The sequence below is a fragment of the Apis dorsata genome, unplaced genomic scaffold (genome assembly GCF_000469605.1).
Source record: "Apis dorsata unplaced genomic scaffold, Apis dorsata 1.3 scaffold_60, whole genome shotgun sequence".
Taxonomy (NCBI): domain Eukaryota; kingdom Metazoa; phylum Arthropoda; class Insecta; order Hymenoptera; family Apidae; genus Apis; species Apis dorsata.
In genome coordinates, this window is record NW_006263360.1 from 197,387 (window position 1) to 218,912 (window position 21,526).

Genomic DNA, 21,526 nt, shown 5'->3' on the forward strand with positions numbered 1-21,526 from the left:
TTAAAAATATTACATTTACAATTTTAAAAAAATTAGAAATAGATAAAATTATATCAATAAATTTTTATTAAAACAATATACATTCTTTCAAAAACAATTATAATTGATTTATATTATAAAATATTATTAAATATTTAAAATATCATTGATACATATTTAATCTAAATAATAAATTATACAAATAGCATTTAATATTTAATATTAGTTTTTAAAATTATTAAATAATATATTTTTCATATAAACAAGAAAACAATTCAACGTCTTTTCTTTTTTTCTTGTTTTCGTGGTCTATGAGGTCTTCTTGGGGTAACCTGAGGACTATTTTCTGAGCATTCAACATCACTTGGATCATCCTGTTAATATATTCAACATAATAATATTTGAAAATCAATTAAATTCATTATTCAATACTTTATAAAACTCATTATATAAAAGATTAAAATAAATAAAATATTAAATACCTTCAAAGCACCTATACCATCAGAAGGGCCTACTTGATAAACTATTATTGCCAATAAACATATAACTTGGAATATTGCACCAATATATAGTCCAAATCTTAATAATTGTTCAAATAAAGTTTCTTCTGCTGGAAGTAAAAGCCGTTTTAATTGTGGATCAGTGTCTGCCATTTCCAAATACTAAAAAAAAGAATAATTTTATATTTATAATAATTTTTAATATTATCATCTATAGAATTCTAATTTCAACAATTTTTTGTTTTTCATTGATAAATACATGAATATATAAATAATTAACAAATTAAAAAATGGCATTTCTATTAATTCATTTTGATATATTAAAATAATATTCCATGAAATAAAAATCTAATTTATTTCTAATATATATTATTAATTATATATATTATTAATATAAAATTTTTTTTTTTTTATTTATCTTATTTTTCATCTTTCTATTTTGTTTTTACTAAAGTATATAATAAGTAATGATATTTGTATTTATAAAATATAAATATAATATTTCTAAAAAATTTTATAAAAATTCAAAAATTATCGTTACACACAACATATTTTTTATTTAAATATTTTTACAGATTACATTTTAAATATTATCTTTTTAAAACATATGTTATATATTTAGAAATCAATAATCTAAGCTACAGCGATCATAGAATTTTTATATCATACAAGCTTGACAAATACTACCAACTTTCTCACTGACGTTTATGTCAATAATTATTTAAATGTCAGTTGATTTCTATCGAAATATTGATAAAATTGATATTTAAAGAAAGTTAAAAAATCGAATATTAAATGATCTATTAAGAAATACGTTCTAATTGGCACGAAATAAATCTTTTAATTTTTATTTATTTATTTTTTTTTTTAATTAAGCAAAAGAGGTGAACATAAAATACTTATTCTACTTCTCTTGAAGTTGGCAGCAGAAAGTTTATTCATATACTTTAAACTAGATGGCATTTTGTATTGAAGATTCGATATAAGCGCCAACTACCAGTAGTATTTCATATTAATATCACAAATTTATTATTTCAACAAAAAAAGATATATTTTTAATTTTTGTAAATAAATGTTAAAATGATAAATTTATAGAGATCAAGTAACATAATTAAAGTTTTAAATTGAATCATATTATGTACTTATCGAAAACAAGTTTATGTATTTTCGAATAATTGAAAATGGCGGGTTGATGGCAGCGCCGGAAGTTATCTGGGTTCGAGGCTTCATTGCTTGCGAGTCCGTGGATGTGAACCTTTGTTTTGTACAGAAGAATGGCTGCCATCTTTAGTTTTCGATGGATGTTTTCCGAAGAGATCGTGAATTCTCATATTTATTGTGGTATTTAATAACGTAATAAAATCTCGAATAGTGAAATAACGTTTTCCGCGATGTAAAGAGTGTTTTTTCGTATATTATTTAAGCTGCCCTGGTGTCAATTCCACTAAAAAATGCTTGTGTTTACATCCAAGTTTAAAGTGAGCTTCTGTATTCCTGTCATATTAAGGTAAGCAATACATTTTTATCAATTTCTACTACTTTAAATAATCAGAAAATTTTAATTGGAATGACAGATATTAAAAATTTAATAGAATTGTAATACGATAGATAGGTGTAATGTTACATTCTGTTCATATTATGAGTCGTTTTTGACATTCAAATTATTATGTATTTTGTATTTTTTTACAAATTGTTTTTGAAAATATAAAACAGTATTATTGTTAAAAATTTTTTTATAATTTTATTGATAGTTATTATATTTCATGACATATTATTATATCGCATTTAACAAAAAAAAATTTTAATGTCGCGAAATTTCGATTTCGGCATCTTAAATTGATTTCGATTGCATTTTTTTTATTGTTTTTTTATAATAATACAAAGTTTAAAACGTATTTGTTAGCTGCAATTTTTGTTTCTGAATGGTGGCAACAATGATTAGTAAAATGGTGAGTGCGTACAGGTCAACCACATCATACACATACTACTTTAAAATTATGTGATTAATTTTCGTGGAATATTTAAACATTTATTCCATATTTTTTTTATTTTCTTTTTTCATACGCTTTTAGAATTTTTTGAATGATTATTTTTTAATTTTTTGTATTAGTTATAAATTGAATTATTAAATTTTTTTTACATTATTTCTTAAGCAAATTATATTTGATTTTATTTAGATACATAATGTTAATCATATATTTTATTATTATATCTATTATTCACCAAAAAAGTTTTCATGGTATATAAAAAATGAATTTGAATTCTTGTTTATTTCTATACATTTATTGATTAATAAATCGATGATTTTATTTTGCAATTATATCTGTGCTGTTACTACAAAAAAAAAAAAAATAAGAAAAATAAGTAAATAAATGATAAGATTCTTGAAAATAATTCTTTTATAACATATTTATTTTAATAATATAAAATATAAAATTAATTTGTATATAAATACATATAATATTTATTTTTAGTAACAATAATATATATTTCATTCAAAGATCAATTAATAATAAAATTATATGTTTTAAACTTTTTTTAATTAAATAATCATTGAACTGTACTATAAAATATTATGGTCAAAACTAAATTATTAATTATTAAATATATAATATTTAATCACAAATTCTCACAAATTATGAAATAATAAATTTTTAAAATTTTTGTAATGTTTAGATATACAAGTTTTTATAAATTTATTTAATTTTTAAACAAATAAAATTTATATATTGCAACTTTCACGGCGGGAATAGAAAAATCTGCTAGGCGGCGCTAGTTTCTCTGTAAGGTGGCCATATTGTTAGTACTCTCTTTTTCTTTCTTCCCTTTCCATTCCTTTCTTTAACATATATAGACGTGTGTGTGCGTGTATATGTAATATAATTATCTATCATTCGTCTTGTCTCTGCATTTACTTTTATCGATTTTTCTCATTATCTTTTTTTTCTTGATTCCTTCATGATCCTAATCTTACTTTTCTCTTATCATTTCTTTTATGAAATTTCGCATATCTTTTTTTTCTGTTAAATTAAATTCTTTTTCGTACATGTTATTATATGATACTTTTGATCACGAGAATATAAAATTTATCAATTTTCAATGATTTTCTATTTTTTTTTTAAATAAAATTTTTCAATAATCTTAGATATTTTAGATTTTGTTACATCAAATTATACAGTTTAATTGCATAATATATAATAATATATAATAATATATAATATAAAATATTGTGCAAAAATGTTTAACATTTATAAATCTTTTCTTTAAATATCTTATATTAAAAAAAAATGATTTTTGTTTAATAGATCAAGCTATTTGTACATTAAATTGCTTGTAAAGTCATTTACAATACTTGTAGTGGAGTATATGCAGATATGGTGTTCGTGGGTGGTTGTCGATAACCAAAGGCGTCGCCACGAATTTTCTCTATGAATTATTACTAATCGATTATATATAATAATTTTCTTTAGTTTTTTTCCTTTGTGTTATAAAATTGTTGATTAATTTATTATTATTAATTATAATTAAAATTATATTCTTTCTTTTTTCATATATATTTTTCTTTTTCTAACATGTATTTTAATATAATTCCAAGATAAATCTTTAAGAAAAATTTTTTTATAATTTAAAATTCATATACGTGATATATATATTAAAACGTGGAAGTAAAGTTATTTAAATAAATTAAAGCTAAAATTGAATGTAAAAAAAATATACAAATTAAAAAAAACAAAGTTTAAATATTCGAACTCAAAATTTAATTTGATAGAGTATGCCTTTGGTGGTAGCATTTGCTGGCTACGAGGTGAAATCGTATCGACCGCAAGGGAAGTTCGCGCGCAGTGAGGAGCACGCGCGATACTCGATTCATACAAGATAACCTGAAGAAAATTGTTCAAAAAAATCTATTATATCTTACAATATTTAATTTCTAATACTCAAACTAAAATTTATGATTCTAATTATAAATTTTATCCCCTATTCTCATATCTTCTAAAAAATTAAATAAATCTATATATTATGAATATATATTCATATTATTTTTCAATGCTTCATAATTTAATTTTTGACAATAATAATAAAATCGGGTTGCTTTCTTTTACAAATTTAAATCACGTAATATATAATAATTCAACTATTTTTCATTTTTTTTTTTTTTATTAGCATAACAGTAAAAGTATTTGGATTCATTAGAATTTATTGATTATTTTTCTTCCCTGGTTATTATCATTAATCGATCTTATTAACGTTATCGAAAAAGAGCCAATATGCATATATGATTATGCTTCAATTTGTTCATGATGTACTATATATTTGATATATAGATGAATTCTTGTCATTATAAAACGATATTTAAGATTATATCAATTATCAGTAAATATTTGCTAATTTAATAAATTATTTATATCTCTATATATAAATAAACTCTATAAATCTAAATTATGATAATATATTTAGATTATATATAATATGTTATTAATTATGATTATGAAATATTTTGTTTATTTTTTATTTTCATTTATTTTTAATGAAGAATAAAGTGAGTAAATATTTACGAGATATTGCTAATCGTAATTCATCTCAAAGTTATTTATTTCCATATTGAGTATAAAGCTGTATATAAAATTAAAATGCTTTGTAAAAAATACTATAGAACGAAATTAAGTTACTTAATACTGTATGTAATAATTTTTTTATTTATAATATTTTGATATCCAATGATCAGAACATATTTTAAAATTCATTTAAAATAAATATTTTGATAAATTATGTTATCGTGCTTTCCTGGTTAATTTCGATAGAAAATCAAACGTGGCAGAGAGACCAGAGACGATTTCGCAAGATTTACGCCGCAAAGAACCGATGCATTTCTTCGGGATGACATCAGAGTATATTAATGGTGCTTGCGGTTACTATGGGTTACAATATCCAGAATAAACGAAAGAGCGTGTATCGTGGCTAACTCTTTGCTGACAAAGAAATATACGTGTGCCTAGATCAGCTATAAAATATATCTTATAAAAATGAATCATATATTCATTTTTTTTGATCAAATCAATCATTACTTTTTTCTTTTATATTCGGGAAGAAAGTTCATTGCATATTACAATTACGTGAACTTTCGTTTGATAAATCATGATAAGATTATTCCGCATACCGTAAATTTTATCTCGAACATTAGACAGAAATATTAATTATTAATAAAAGATTATAATATCATATATAATCAAATAATAATTTATCAAATCATAAATGTTAATGGTTTTTATCTAGAGATAATTATATTTGCATGAGAAAAAAATTATATGATTGTAGAAGTGAAGGTATAGTTATAAAAAATATATGTGTAAATATAACTTATGTATTCTGATTAACGATGCAACTAAATACAAACAAAATCTAGTCCAGTTTGAAAGAGTTTCAGATTTGAAGTGTGTGCGCGCATGTGCATACATATATGTTGTATGCATGCATATGTGCTGTGGCGGGTGCGTATGTGTGTGTGATGCACGCTTTGGTAACCTTGGTTATAATAGCGGAGGTGCACAATGCTGGATCTTCATCTCTCGTTCCCTCATACTCCCATGCAATACATAGAATTGTTTAAATTATATCTAACGAGAATGTCTATTTTCATTCTTTTTCCTTTTTTCTTTTTTCATAGATTTATATTATATTTATTTATTTTTATTATATTATATTTATATTTTTTTTATCTGTTAAATTTTTATTATTTCTTATTAGCAATATTAATCCAATCATAATTTATCGTAATTTCAAACAATAAAGTTTTAAATAAAAATTGATTATTAATTAATGGGATGTTTTCTAATCAGTTTATCATAAATATTTCAATCTTTCTTCATCATATGATTGCATTCCTAAGTGATTAATCCATAGAATCACATCGCGAAGCTCTCTATTACTGTAGTTGTTGACAAGTAAAATGAAATTAAACAGACTTCTAACAATCTTATACTCATAATATATTTTTGTTGTATATTTGTTATAACCTATTCATTTACAAATTAAATTGAAAGTATATTTTGCATTTATAGTAATGTTATAAAATTATAAAAAAAATAAATATGTTTCATGTAAATAATATAAGCCATCTTTTAGAAGTTTACTGAACAACTGTGATTCTCGTGGTGTTGCATATCGACCGTCGCGAAAGTACGAAAAGGGATTGCAAAACTGCGGCGCGCACGAGCACATTCGCAGGCTTCGTGACGCTCCCATTCATTTACATGCATGATCGAGCGGAGTGGCACGAAACTCTCGTGGAATGGAGTGCTTGTTCTCCGCGCAACAACCATCTTCACGAGTACCGTTTAAATCCTTCCTTGCTTTTCTGTCTTTTGGATCTTTTTAATTTTTAATTATCCATGCAAAGTCTAATATATTTAATATAGAAGAAAAAAAGATTTTCAGAAACAAATAATCATAGAAATATTCGATCTCAGAGGAAAATCTTTTATACAGTGATAGCTATCCCAGATATATTATTGTTTTGTATTTCGATTTATTTCACTAGCAGTTCGCCATTTTCTACTATTCCTCTCGTTCTATTTGATATAGTGATCCTTCTTCTGCATCGTTCTGCCATAAGTATGGCGAAGACAGCGCAAATGTAAAGAAAGGACAACATGATACCGGTTATTGGCGGGGAACTGGCATATTTCACCGAGTATCCAGTAATCAGGCTTTTGTATACAATTTACTGTATGTTATATGCTCGTACTCTCTCTTGTCATGAAGAAAAAGAAAGCAGAGCAAAAGATAGGCTTCGAGAAAAACGATGTTGGCTGGAAAAAAAGAGGAAGGGGTAATAGAGAGAAAAAGACAATTCGAACATTTATTTAACATAGAAATAATCATAGATAAAGATAGTATCATTGATAATAGAAAATCATCATCAATCGTTATAATCTTGCTGATTTTCTTTAATTTTACATATGTTTTAAATATGATTTGAATAAACGAAGAGAAAATAAATAAAATTAATCAATGCTATTTTTTAAAAAAAACGAGAAAATATATCGATGGTCAATCTATAATTTATTCAAAATGATATCTATATAATTTTTTATATATATTTTTATAGATTGAATTTTTCAAATTAGTTAATTATAATATGAGAATTGTTCTTTGAATTGAATTAAATTGAAAAAAGAGAATCTGGGTATCATTGCCAGTTCCATTCGCACGATTGCTTACAATCGAGCTTGTTACATGGCAGTAGAATGCGCGTTTCAGCTGCGCACGGGTAGCTAGTGAGAGCAACACCGTTTTCCTGCAACGTCGAATAGCCCTGTGGTGAGAAGGGGTCAGCGGAAGCGTCAAACAACTTGTTGGAGACGTCGACCTATGTCAAGTAACAATGCTCGATTGATAGTATTGTATACGACCTAATAATCTTTTAAATGAATTTTTTCCCACTTTTATGCGTTAATACATAAATTCTATGATTTATAAATTTATTCTATGATAATTGTATATAGTATTATATATAGTAAAAAATAGTTTTTCATTGATGATATTTGATTGGTAGAACTTATTCGAAGAATAATGAAATTCATTTGCACGAAACAAAATTAGAATGCAAATATCTATCATAGGAATGATCAAAGTGGCAAGAAGATGGAATAGGAGAGCATCAAGCGATAATCGTTCAGGAATAATTTTGGTTCGTATCGAATCAATGCAAGGGTCGAGGTACGCCAAGTAGGTCGCCACAAATCCCATTGCTGCCAACGTGACAAACTAACCCGTGCAACGCTCCACGCTCGAGCGCGTTTTACTCCGCGGCGAGTCGCGTGCGGAACCTTGTTAACTTCGCGACTATTGGAATGATTACGACGAAACTAGTCAGATTTTAATGTTATTATAAATATAGCCGACAATTTCCTATGCCGAATAATCCTTTATTCTTAAAGATAAAGTTATTCTTAGAAATATAGTACCAAATATAGATTTTTTTTTCTAATAATAAGTTACACTTTGGATAAATTATTGTTCACGATAATCATTTGTCTAGTAACAAGTTTGGTTAATATTGGAAAGATACTTATTAATATTTTTTACTATTTTTAGAAAATTGTCAAGAATTATAGTTGAGAATCTGTTTTTATTAAGATATTATGCTCTTTGTTAAGATATTATTTTATAATTAAATATTTTATAAGATCGTTTCATTTCATGAGCATGAAAATTACATTTTGCGAAAATGCATCACGGAACATTTATTAGCCAGCTCGGAATGGCATGTGTAACAGCTAAAACGAAGTTTATATTTAGCCGCAGGAATATAGTTTTGTTTCTGTTACAAAGTATACAGTTACTTCTGGCAGTTTTCCTGATTTCATGCCATCTGAAATAATATTACATCTAGACATACTCAAATATTCTGTATAAACAAATCTTAAAAAACTGCATTTTTTAGAAAAAGAGCAAGAATTGTAATAAAAATTTACATTGGATTTTCATATGATTTGATTAAAATTAAATCTAACGCAATACGGAACGGTGCATAACCTCGGTTAACAGACGCTTGCGTGGTCGCACGATGGAAGCTGAATCTCTGCCATTGGCGTTTTGACAGTGCCGATAACGTCATTACACTGCAACCAGTCACGTGATAGCGATGCAGTTGTGTAACATATCATACACTTTTCTTGAATCGGTCACAATGCCCGCCAAATTGTTGATCGGAAATTCAATTCAATTTCATATAAATAAATCTAAACATCTAAGCGAGATAGTGGCAAATTTTACTAAAAATATATACTACTACTTATTAACGAAGTTTCTTCAATCATAGATACTAGGATGACAGATATCTCAATATATTGTATAAAATTCAATACTTTTTTTTTACGATCCTAATTAGTGAGGATTTTTTATATTTCTATAAAACTTCATCCAATTAAATGTTTCTTTTGAAAATGTTTATCTGGGATAAAAACTTGAGAAACGACCATACAATCGTTGATAGTTTTTAATAGTAGCAGCACGTGCCACTGACAATGAGTGCAGTGGAAAAGGTAATGTACGCATCGACAAACTTGTCTTCTATTCACGTATTCGTCACGTGATTCTGACTCCAGTTTCGCCGTGGAATTTTTCATTTCGCGATATCTTTAAATTTGCCTTACTTTAACGACTGATGTTATTAATGACATTTGGTTTATAAGTTAAATAATAAGTAATAAGAAAACAATATTTGTAATTATATAGGATAATCTTAATTCATAGATTATCTTTTATAATTTAAACTGATTTGTATTTTGCAATAAATAATTATTTTTAGCTATGATATAATCTGTTCTTTTTACATTACAAATCATATTGAATTATTTATTTATTATTTTAACTCTTAATCAATATTAACTATAACATTCGTTTTTATATAGAATGCATTTTTATAGATTTATAAGATAAGATAAAATAAGATTTTTAAATTTGCAGTAGAAATAAAAGAATTCACATAATTATTCTTACTTTACATAGACTATATTCACCTCTCATATTTGAAAGTATTTCTATATTATTTGGATTTGTTTTGCTAGTTACATTATATTTTCTCTCTTATCGATAGTTACACGAAATGAATTAAGCTTGCGATAACTTCCATCATTGTGACTGGCCAGTGTTTTATATTTTTATATTCAGTCGGTTGTTTACATCAAGCAGTTTGAGTTTAGTCGAGGAAATTGATAATACTAATTTATTAGGAGCGCACGACGTACAGACGAGGTAGTAAAATACGCAGGCACACTTGGCGCGAATCCAGCCGCACGTGCGGACTTGACATGCTGGCGAATGCTTATCGTAACGTACGATTTGTTACGGTTTTCTCCGAAGTATTTTTTTATCATTTTCGAAATTGAAAGTAATGATCGTGACTCATTATATTTCTATTTTTCTAAATAACATAATAATATACGATTTAGAATTTTATATATGATAAAATTATAATACAAAATGAATCATCGGAGTTCGTTATAAGATGTAAAAAATACATAAATTCCTATAGTTTGCGTTTTGCTTTGTTTCAATTTGATGTTGTTAGATGGCAGTGATATTTCAGCAATGGCGAACACTTTAGCAAACTATAATAAATTGATCTCTTTCAAATTTTTTTGAATTATTTTTTTATCATATTTTATTTATATATATCAATATTATTTATATATATCAATTTTTATTTATAAAATTTTTTTCAATAATTTACATTGAACAATTTTAATTATAGATGACAAGAATTATAATAATTAAACACGTTAAACATTTACAATCTATCCATAGTTTAATCTCTTTAAATTAAATGATTTAATTTTATTGCGTGATTCTGAATTACCAAGGAACATTATCAATGCGAACAAGAAGTATTGTTTCTATCATTATTCATCTCCATTTTAACATAATTAAATATTTTAAATATTAAATGCATATTTTCTTAATTTTCTTTTCTTTTCCTTTTCATTGTTGGTTAAGCATCTCAGTATATGAAATAATTATGAACCGATTAATAGATGTTTACTTGATATTTATATGGATTTGCAAAAATGTGATGATTTATATTAGATAATCAATTATTTTATCGAAGTACTGGAAAGAAATGTTTTTCTGAATCAATAACTTTGAGTATAGTATTGCATTACTACATCATGGACATCGAATAATTAATAGACCTTGCGAGATGTTTCGGTTAAAGTACGTAGCTAATCGATCAATTTTCAAAAACATTTTTCTTCGAATATTATTATAAAATTTTCACAATTTCTTTATTTCGTTTTTTTTTATTATAAATTTATCAAATTTTCAAAAATTTAAGTGAAACTAATGATAAGATTCTCGCTCGTATGTTACAGCCTATGGTTCAGAATCCTCAAATAGCGGAATCGAAGAGCGTGGTATCCCGTCAAGCTGCCGGGCGAGGATAGCCATTCGATCTTAATTTGCTCGAGTTTCCAATTGGCGTGATCGAAAGGCCTCCAAAACGTCGACCCCGTCGGTGATCAAGTTATCGGGGGGTGGAACAGGTGGGGGTGGGGAGCAATTGTCCCCAGGGTCTGACCCACCTCCCCCGGTATCCCCAGCCGAGCATACCGATACTAACGAGAATGATGTCGCTACGTCGAAATGCGTTGACAGCTTTCCACAGAGCGCTGAAACCACCATGAGCTTTGTCCTGCAATTGGGCACGGTAGAAACATCCCTCGAAAAGAACTCTGATACTTTGCCATCTTCGTCGATGAATCAGGAAACTTCAAACATAGCCGTTACTGGAAACGATGATACCGGCAAATCTCAGATTCTTCAATGTTTAGAAAGCAGCGCCGAAATTTCAGCCGGTCATGTTATTTCCTTCTCAACTGTAAAATCAGTTAGCGTTACTTACCCGATGGCGAAAGCTGTTAGGGAAGTGCAGAGAATTACTGGTTCTCAAACAAATACCACCCAGGTATTGTCGACTCGCGTGATCTCACAGAAAGTACCGTCGTCTATCCAGACTCAATCCGCACCTTTAACACTAAACGCATCTTCCAACATTACCCATATCCCGGTAAATACTCAGTCTTTGCCATCGCCAGGCAGCGGAATGGCACATGTATATCCTTTGCAACACGCGGTGTCTACACAGAACAAACAGCAAACTAGAAATCAAACAGTCACCTGTGAGAGTAAACAACAACAACAACAACAACAACAACAACAGACTACGATATCTAGTTTGCAAACTAGCATGCCCTTGAAGGTTCAACCAGTATCTTCGCAATTAGTTGTAAGCAACAATGCAGTTAGAGCCATCACTACCGCTACTTCATTGCCCAATATTCAAAGGATACATGTGAAGGCGCAAAATATCGTTGGACAGGCTCAGACAGTTAACTTGCAGAAAGTGAAAGCCGTGACTAATGTCAGTCAAGGGGTAACCGTTCAAAGAAATTCCGTACCGAGGATACAAACTGTACAAAAGACTCAAGTGTCAACAGTTACATCCCAAACTACCCAGTTCGCTGTTAATCAAGTCACGAACAATGCCAATATACAGAGAGCTCAACAAGGCAATCCGACGCTCCAGAAAGCACAAACGAATACCGCGAGCACACAGAAAGTAGCGCAGATCTATAATAACCAAAAGATGTCATCACAGATGTTAAATAGCCATCCGAATCATAAAGCACAATTACAACAAATAACGAGTAATCAACAGCAGGGACTACAAAAAATACAAGTTCAATCACAGAAAACGGTAACTGTGCCAAGACAACAATCAAACACTACAGCAGGAAATAATGTTCAAAAATCTAACAATTCTGTAGCTGGCATACAGAAAGTACAAGTAGTAGGACAAGTACAATGTCAACAGCAATTGCCACAGGTCCAAAAACATGTGCAACAAGTTCAGCCATCACAACATCAAAGATCACAATCTACAGCAGCCTTGCAAAAATCTCAGACTGTAGCCACAGTCAATTCTAATAGAGTACAATCAATCACCAATGTTTGCAAAAGTAATAGCGTTCCGAATATTACCAAAACATCGCAAAATGCCAATTTATTAACTGTGAACAAGCAACCAGTAATCTCACAGCCGCAAAATTTACAATCACAGCAAGTACATATCCAAAACTCGTCCCAATTACAACAACAGTTGTTACAACAAAGTTCACAACAACAATCGCAGCAACAAATGGTGCAAAAACAGCCACAACAACAGCAAACGAATACGAATTTACAAACACAAAGAAGTCACAATATTACAAACGTCCATCAAAAGGTTGCGACGATTGCGACAATTCCCAATAACCAACGAACCCAAGTAGTAAATTCTAAAATACAGCAGCAACAGATGGTAATGAGAGTAGGCGTACCAAAGAACCAAACACAAAATTTACAAAGCAATTTAAAAAACGTATCTCAAAAAATTACGAATACGGTTAAAAATTCAAACTCACAGAATGTCGTGCAACAATCATTGCACAGAAATACGAACGTGCAGCCAGTAAAAATAATCCAGCAACAACAGAATGTTATAGGACCGCAGAATGCTCAAAAACAACCTGGATGCATCAAAACAATACCGCCACAAAAACCAGCCCAAAGGAATCATACACAGAAAGTAACCGGTATTAAGACCTCTTTAAATACAAACGTAGCTTCTGTAAAAAATCAAGGATCAACAACTGCAGTCGCACAAAAGGCAAGCATCAAAACATTGCTTCCTCAACAGACTGTTGCTACGAATATGTTGATGCATAAAAATCAACCAATTAAAATTCAACAGCAAGCGATACAACAAAAACAGCTTATTACATCATCGCAGTTTCCTCAACAAATTAGGCAGCAATCTGGACAAGTGAAGACATTATTACCAGTAACTAGTATGGATACTCGCAAGGATATAGAAAACAAGTTAGTATTTTTAATAGATAGACTTGTTAATCAATTAATGATTAAAAAAGAAATTGTTCTTAATAAATTTATATATATTTATATTTATGGAAAATAAATTTGTTAATAAATATCAATTTCTAGAACTGAATCTGAATTGCGTGAATCGAAAGAAGATGAACGTCAACAACGTCCTACAACTCCAATTATAAGAATACCCCCTCCTTACGAGGTAACATATATTATAGTAAACATAATGCAAAATTTAATAATGAATCTTCAGAATCATTTTTGCAGTGTGCACTGTTGCATTTTGTAGTCATGTATAGTTGTTCCTAGAACACTTAATTCTTGATTATAGTGTCTTCAGTACGTCCTACAGGATCACAATTATGGCGCACCACCTCCACGAACACCATCGCCTCCGTCACCACCGTCTCATCCAAAGCAACCCATCAATGGTGGTGGAAATTCGACTGCAACTTCTCAGCATTCTTATATTTATGGAAAAGGTATATTTTTGTAATCTGTAACAATCCAGTTCAATAATGATGCAAGAAAAAATATATTTTTAATAAAATGTTATTCTTCATTATAGTTGTTACTGGCACTAATGTGGATGATGATGCAGCCAGTGTTATTAGTAGTGAAACAGGTAGAGATGCTGAATTGGAAGGTGAAGAAACAGAAACGGCTCCTGAAGGAGAAGGAGACGATGAAGACAGTGTTACTAGATGTATATGGTAAATATTCCTATTTAAAAATTAATCGATAAAAAATACTTAATAAAATTCGATATTTATTTTCTAGTGATTTTGAACATGATGATGGATACATGATTTGCTGTGATCGATGTTTGTAAGTCTAAATAAAATTGTCAAAATATATAACAAAATTTTTTATAATATTGTATTAACAAATATATGATTACAGAGTATGGCAACATGTTGATTGCATGGGTATAGATCGTTCTAACATTCCTGATGAGTATCTTTGTGAAATTTGTCGACCACGGCGTGTAGATAGACAAAGAGCACGTGCTTTGCAAATGCGTAAACGAGAAGAATTGTTAAATTCGGATACATCATCCGATACATCATCTACCAGTTCAGCAGATACTGATGTTGGTGTAAACACAATTCCAAAAAAACGAACTATACAACAGCAAATTCCTCGACGAAAATCCGAACCACCGCAAGTAAGGCGACTGAATAACAATAATAACAACAATAATAATAATGTCGCAAAAAGACAAAGAAGAGATTCACATCCGAGACAATCTAGTACTGTTCGTAAGAAAGAAACTACAAAACGTGGTCCAGGAAAACGTAAAGCTAAACGAAGAATGAGTTTAGAAGATAAAGAAGAAGAAACTCAAGATACATGGAGTTCCAACGTCGCACCATTAAGACAATGGATCGAACGTTACGAAGAAGCTGTAACGAATCATTATAGTCCAGAATTAAGAGCTAGGATATCATCTATTAAAGTGAATGGTACACATAGCGATTTAAGACAAAATAATATGAATGTTATTGCCACTGGAAAATATAGGCTCAATGTTCACAGTAACAATGTTAGGGTAAGTATGAACATATTTTATAATGGAAAATTTATTTTAATTATTTTTTATTTAAAATAAATAATTTTTATATAGTTTTTGGTGGCAACAATGTATCTTCCACCAAATACACCTGTCGTTGAATTACGTGGAAAGTATATGTTAAGTACACAACATCGACCATCCTATCCTCAAGGAAGACAACATACCCAGAGACCTGGACCTTTTGTATTCTTTTATCGATTACCACGAGATGGTACAGAAGTTTGTGTGGATACCAGAACGTATGGAAACGATGCTAGATTTGTGCGACGGAGTTGTAAACCTAATGCGGAAGTGAAACACTGTATAGAAAAGGGAACATTACATTTATATATTGTGACCACAACCGCGATTGAGAAAAATGCTGAAATTACAATCAGACATGAACAACACGATCTCCTGTTGTCACCTAATCCAAATAGCTCTATGATGCCTATTGTTTGTGCATGTAATAATCCAAGAGAATGTCAAATAATATCTCTAAATCAATTAAACAGAAGAGGAAGTAATGGAGCATTGGCTGAAAATGCTGATGGTCGAGAACGAAGACGAAGGGGTAGACGAAATACAATTTGCGAGGATAGCGATTCTTCGACTGTGATGTCTAATAGTACTATTATTGCACAACCTGCACCACCACCAACGACAGTATCATCAGTATCTACACCACTGAGAAGAACAGTTACAACCACTATAGCGTCAAATACAATGCGTCAACTATCTAAGGAGGAATTGACAGTAGTTCAACAGCCACAGACTTCTCCAAATTTAAATCAATCTATACCTTCGGAAACTAAGAAAGACAAAAAGAAAATGACCAGAGAAGAAAGAAAAATGGAAGCCATAATGAAAGCTTTTGAAAGATTAGAAAAAGCGGAACAAAGGAAGCAAGAAGTTCAAGCACGAAATGCACAACGAAAGGAATCTGGTGGTACGCATAGCGATAATGAAGATAGTCATAGTTTGACGATGCAATCTAAACAGAAACAACAAAATTCTGACAGACCTTTAAGACGGAAAAGAAAAAAAGGTAGAGCAAGAACTACTAGTACTTCTCAGTCACAAGGTACTAGCCGAAGAACAAGATTGAATTCTGCGGATTCCGACGAATCGTCTGGAGAAGAAAGTAATTCGATGCAATCACCACCTTTATTGAGTCAAAATCATTCGCAAAATCGAGATACTTCTTATTCTTCTTATTTAAATACGCCTGCCAAGAACACGAATGAAAGTGTGACGACACCTGCTCATCAAGGAATTCCAACAGCTGCTGGTCTGCTCTTAGCTTTAGCAAATTCTAATGCACCTGGACCTAGTTCACCACCTCTACAGCAACCAACACCAGTTAAGAGTCCAACTTGCGATAGTGGTGCAAGCAGCAGTTCTCAAAGTTCAACTCCATCTACTCCTTTATCTTCGGCTTGTTTGCTAGTCGCAGCAGCAGTTGGTCCTTTAGCTCCTGGCTTTAAATTTCCAAAAACCAAAAAAGTTCTAATGAATGAATGGTTAAAAGAGTCTCCTGATCCACCACAAAGCAATATATCTCAAATGTCACCATTACCAGCATTACCACCAGCTTCCACTTCGAATTCGATAAATTCTCTTTGTAGATCAGATTTTTCTTTACCAACAGACACATCAGCAGAATTTTTAACACAGAGCTATGCGGCTAAGAGTTTAGCAACTCTTGTGCAAGCAGCAAATTCCGTCTCTGGAATTTGCGATTCACCACCACAACGCAAACAAGCGATTAGTGGCAATACGGTATGCCCTGTCTCCACAGGATCTGCCAAAAAAAGATGGTTACGTCAAGCTATATCTGAAGAATGTGATTCACCGAATAGTCGACCAGATAGTCCGCCGACTAGTGAAATGGTAGCTCCACCAAAGAAAAGAAGAATAGCCAGAGAAAGTTTGTCATCAGATAATTATACTCCACCAACTACACCTACTATGTTAGTTCCTGAATCTACTCCGAATAATAGATCTTTGTGTCCTAATGAAGTAAGTTATTATTAATTTATATATTGAAATATTGTTTATAAATAAATTAAAATTTATTATCTTTTAATTGAATTTTTTTCCAGGATGATTTTATCGAGCATTTACAATCGTCATTAATTGAACAGAATGATGAACGTCATATGACAACAGAATCTATAAAACAGGAAGTTGTTTCACATGTAAATTCGGATGAGACTGTACGGCAAAAACTTTCTATAGATATTCCACAGAATTTTCAAGTTAAAACTATGAAATCTGAAAAACATATAGTACAGATGAATACTTCGTTGGTGAAGGAAGAAAACATTGGAATAAAAAAAGAAAAGAATATAGAAATGGATTGTGACACTTATATGCATTTGGAATCAAAGCCTTTTGTTAAAGATGAATTACGATCTATTAAAAATGAATTTGTCAACAATCCAAAGGATAAGAGTAAAGAAGAGTACATTATTAAAAAGGAAGAAAATTCAAACATAGAAAAAGGTACAGTTGAGATAATCGATCAGAATGAAGGTGATACAGAAATGGAAGATTTCAGCTCCCCAATTGCTGTTATGGAATCAGATGCAATTCTAAAGCAACGAGTAGCTGAAATGAGACTTGAATATGGAGGTGGTATAAATGAGATAGTTAAAATTGAAGATGATAAATGTGATGATGATAAAAGATCTGAGGATATAAAATGTGAAATAAAATCCGATGATAACATGTCAATTGATGAATTTGATGTTGAAGCTCAGATGAAAAAAATCACTGGCGATGATGGAAATGATTATAAAGAAAAAGTAGATACTAGTTCCGAAAAAGATAAAAGTATGGATGGCATCGAGGGTTTAATGGAAAGCTCTAAGGAAGATTCAGAATCTGAGGATAAAGAAATGGATGATGTAAAATATGAACCATCATTCAAATCATTTAATTTAAATCATGAAGAAAAATTGTTTAAAGAATTTGAAAGCAAATCTGATCCTGATCCTGATCCTGATCCTGATCCTGATCCTGATCCTGAACCTGATCCTGATCCTGAACCTGAACCTGATCCTGATGCTGATCCTGATCCTGATCCTGATTCTGATCCTAATCCTGGTCCTAATCCTGATCCTGATCCTGATGCTGATGCTGATCCTGATCCCGATCCTGATCCTGATCCTGATCCCGATCCTGATCCCGATCCTGATCCTGATCCTGATCCTGATCCTGATCCCGATCCCGATCCCGATCCTGATCCTGATCCTGATCCTTCAATGGAGAATAGTATTAAAGAAATTGAACAGATTCAGGAATCTCAGAAAATAGAACAACCGTCCGCATTTGTTACATCATCAGAAGAATCCATTTTCGAGTCTGCATCCTCTAATATGGATACAGAATCTATTGTAGAACCACCAAAGATTTTTCATTCCATTCCACCATTAAGTGAACGTATTCGTAAAAAAACAGAAACTACAAATGCTTCAAAAAGTCAATTGAATTTTGAAGCAGCTATAATCGAATCTACCATTAATATGGAGACAGAAGATGAATCAAAAAATGGTGAAGAAAAATCTATGCTTTCAACGGCTTTAAGAGAATTGCTGGAAGCCAAATTGGATGATCTGACACCTAATGATGCTAAAGAAGAAATAAATAATGCTGAAGAAAATAATACTATATATATCGAATCAAAATCTGAGAATTCGGAACAAAATATAGAAATACAAGAATCTGTATTAAAACCTATTTCTCAAAATGTTCATAATGTTCATAATGAAGAAATTCCAATAAAAGAAGAGGAAGTTCCACCTAAAGAAATCAAACGATTAAAGGATCCGAGAACGGTCGTTCCAAATAGTATGCCAGCTCCTACATTTAAACCTGAAACAATTCCTCCTGTTAAACGAAAGGTTAGAATAACTATAGAATAAAATCTTATTTTCGAAGTTATTCAACTATGTGTTTCTTGTTTATTCAAAAGTAATTTGTCGTTTTAGTTATCCATATCAGAATATCGTAAACGGAAACAACAATCATCTGGAACACCTCCAGAACCTGAACCATCGAGCGATTCTACAACAGATAAAAGCGGAGCTAGAGGTAGATCAGACAGTGCGAGCAGTGGAACTTCATCACTTAGTTCTGATGAAGAAGGTTCAAAAATTTCATTATCTCTCGATATACCAACCTTAACCACATTACCGCTTTTCAATAATGCGGAAGGAGAAGAAAAAAAAGGTTAATATAAATATAATATATAATAATAGATAATAGTAAAAGATTTAGACTACTTATGTTAAAAATAATATATTATTTCATTAATATTTTTATAGGTGGTGAGGAGGGAACAATTGGTTGGTCTGCAGCACCAACTTTAGTTGAGCGTCAAAGAGAAAATCTTACAGAAAGACTAAAACGAGAATTTGGATTATTTCTTAGCGACGACGAAGAAGAAAGAGCTCGCAAACACGGTAAATATTCTATACATTAGATTTTTATATTCTTAATATTATGCTCTTACGATTGTAAATTATTACAGGTCTAACAGCAGAGGCAATATTAAAAGCGCGGAAAGCGTCTCCACCTCATCCCAATGTATCAAATACTCCACCAGGTTATCCTTTACCGCAATTGCCTCCTCAACCTTATATTCCTCCTCCAGGATCCGCACCTATTCATTATCCTCAATTCCAAGCTAAACCTTGTTCCGTTCAATATCCAAACTTCACAGTCCCACAGAACACTTCACAACCAGTCTATGCAAATGCTACGCCTCAGACCTCTGCAAACAAGCAGACACAACAATTCTTAATACCTCAAGCGTCACAAGCACCGCCGGGCTCGAATCCATATCCTCCTCAATTTATTCCACCATCTACCACTGCAGTATCGATCTCCAAGTATACATCTGTGACTCCGCCATCTGGAAATCAAATATATCCTGCAACTGGCCAATCGCAAAAGCAATTTTACAATCATCCGGCACCAAGATCTTAACCCACATAAAAGGTAGTGCTATCGAAAAGTTATTAGTTGGGAAATTTTTATTATATTTGGCCGGATTATGAATTAAATCATTAATTCATAACACCAGAATAAACACCAGGTTCATGGCTGGTTGCTTAATTCCATTAGATTAAAATGTTAAGTTATCCTTTGTAGTTTAAAATGAAAGGGAGTGAAACAAGATATTTTGAGTGTGGAACAGAAAATAAATTCACGATCTTTTCTTTCTTATGTCGTTCGTGTTATAGCAAAAGGGTATTTAGATTATATATGACAAAATGATAATTCATGCACACGATTGACATGTGAGAAGAGATTCGTGATACCAGGTGCTACACTGTTCTCGCTTATATAAAAAACATTATGCGTACACCGTTGACTGCGAAGGAAGAAACATAAGAAATATTAATGCTTCTGATGGTTTCGGAGACGCACTCGATGGAATTCGCGTGGCCTAAAATGACAATTAAGTATTTTGAACTGGAAAAAGGAACAGAGAAAAATGAAAGAAAACAAAATGTAGTGTTCTTGTGTATTATGTATAATGACCGTGTTTAAGAAAATTATTGGCATCTAAGTATTATGGCCAAAAGTGTATTGAACATTGTACACTTTTAATATCGGTGAAATGGTGCCCTAAAAAACATTTATATATAGCATTAGTCCAATTTTGACGAAACTATAACAAAGTTGGAATTAATCCGAAATAATAATGGTGATATACATTGTTTCGGAAGCTCTACAGTTATATATATTATATATGTATACACAAATACACAGAAACAGATACACAAACGTGCATACTTACATTGTAATACGATTTTTCTGTAAATATCATTTGCATATATGCATAATATAACGATATTAAAATGTACATTTAACCTTAGTTAAGGATAGAGGGAGAGATACAGAAAAAGTTAAAACACTGTGCTGTGAGTTGCAATTTTTATTTTTATTTTTTTATGTTTTTTATTTGATTTCTTTTTTTCTTTTTCTTTTCTTTTTTTTTTTTTTTTTTTTTTTTTTAAAAAAAAAAAAAAAAAAAAAAAAAAAA

General features: G+C 30.4%; 2 protein-coding genes across 8 annotated transcripts; one reads left to right on the plus strand and one right to left on the minus strand.

Moving 5' to 3' along the window:
- Nucleotides 1-48: 48 nt before the first annotated feature.
- LOC102673185 (protein MANBAL) lies at nt 49-1,436 on the minus strand. 3 transcript variants are annotated; one of them, XM_006609791.2, is made up of 3 exons: nt 1,379-1,436; nt 462-641; nt 49-353 (listed from the first exon to the last, which is right to left on the minus strand). In XM_006609791.2, exons 2-3 carry the CDS (start codon nt 630-632, stop codon nt 255-257), a joined length of 270 nt encoding a protein of 89 aa, XP_006609854.1. In that variant the 5' UTR covers nt 633-641; nt 1,379-1,436; the 3' UTR covers nt 49-254. The 3 variants fall into 3 exon arrangements, with proteins under 3 accessions (XP_006609854.1, XP_006609853.1, XP_006609852.1); XM_006609790.2 differs by having other exon boundaries at nt 1,171-1,395; XM_006609789.2 differs by lacking the exon at nt 1,379-1,436 and adding an exon at nt 1,060-1,372.
- A 291-nt stretch (nt 1,437-1,727) lies between these two features.
- Nucleotides 1,728-20,866, plus strand: LOC102673584. 5 transcript variants are annotated; one of them, XM_031515293.1, is made up of 13 exons: nt 1,729-1,986; nt 11,357-13,692; nt 13,777-13,904; nt 14,028-14,115; nt 14,245-14,395; nt 14,482-14,626; nt 14,694-14,741; nt 14,817-15,465; nt 15,541-17,490; nt 17,574-19,376; nt 19,464-19,704; nt 19,800-19,937; nt 20,006-20,866. In XM_031515293.1, the coding sequence occupies exons 2-13, from the start codon at nt 11,665-11,667 to the stop codon at nt 20,461-20,463; spliced, it is 7,827 nt and encodes a 2,608-aa protein (XP_031371153.1). In that variant the 5' UTR covers nt 1,729-1,986; nt 11,357-11,664; the 3' UTR covers nt 20,464-20,866. The 5 variants fall into 5 exon arrangements, with proteins under 5 accessions (XP_031371155.1, XP_031371153.1, XP_031371151.1 ...); XM_031515291.1 differs by having other exon boundaries at nt 11,357-13,904; XM_031515292.1 differs by having other exon boundaries at nt 11,357-13,904; nt 14,266-14,395.
- The last annotated feature ends 660 nt before the right edge of the window (nt 20,867-21,526 follow it).

Coding starts and splice junctions, on each gene's coding strand:
- LOC102673185 (XM_006609791.2), bottom strand. CDS start 632: ATGGCAGACACTGATCCACAATTAAAACGGCTTTTACTTCCAGCAGAA. Junction 354..461: donor ATGGTATAGGTGCTTTGAAG/GTATTTAATATT, acceptor ATATATTAACAG/GATGATCCAAGTGATGTTGA.
- LOC102673584 (XM_031515291.1), top strand. CDS start 11,665: ATGAGCTTTGTCCTGCAATTGGGCACGGTAGAAACATCCCTCGAAAAG. Junction 14,396..14,481: donor TTCTTATATTTATGGAAAAG/GTATATTTTTGT, acceptor TCTTCATTATAG/TTGTTACTGGCACTAATGTG. Junction 14,627..14,693: donor AGTGTTACTAGATGTATATG/GTAAATATTCCT, acceptor TTTATTTTCTAG/TGATTTTGAACATGATGATG.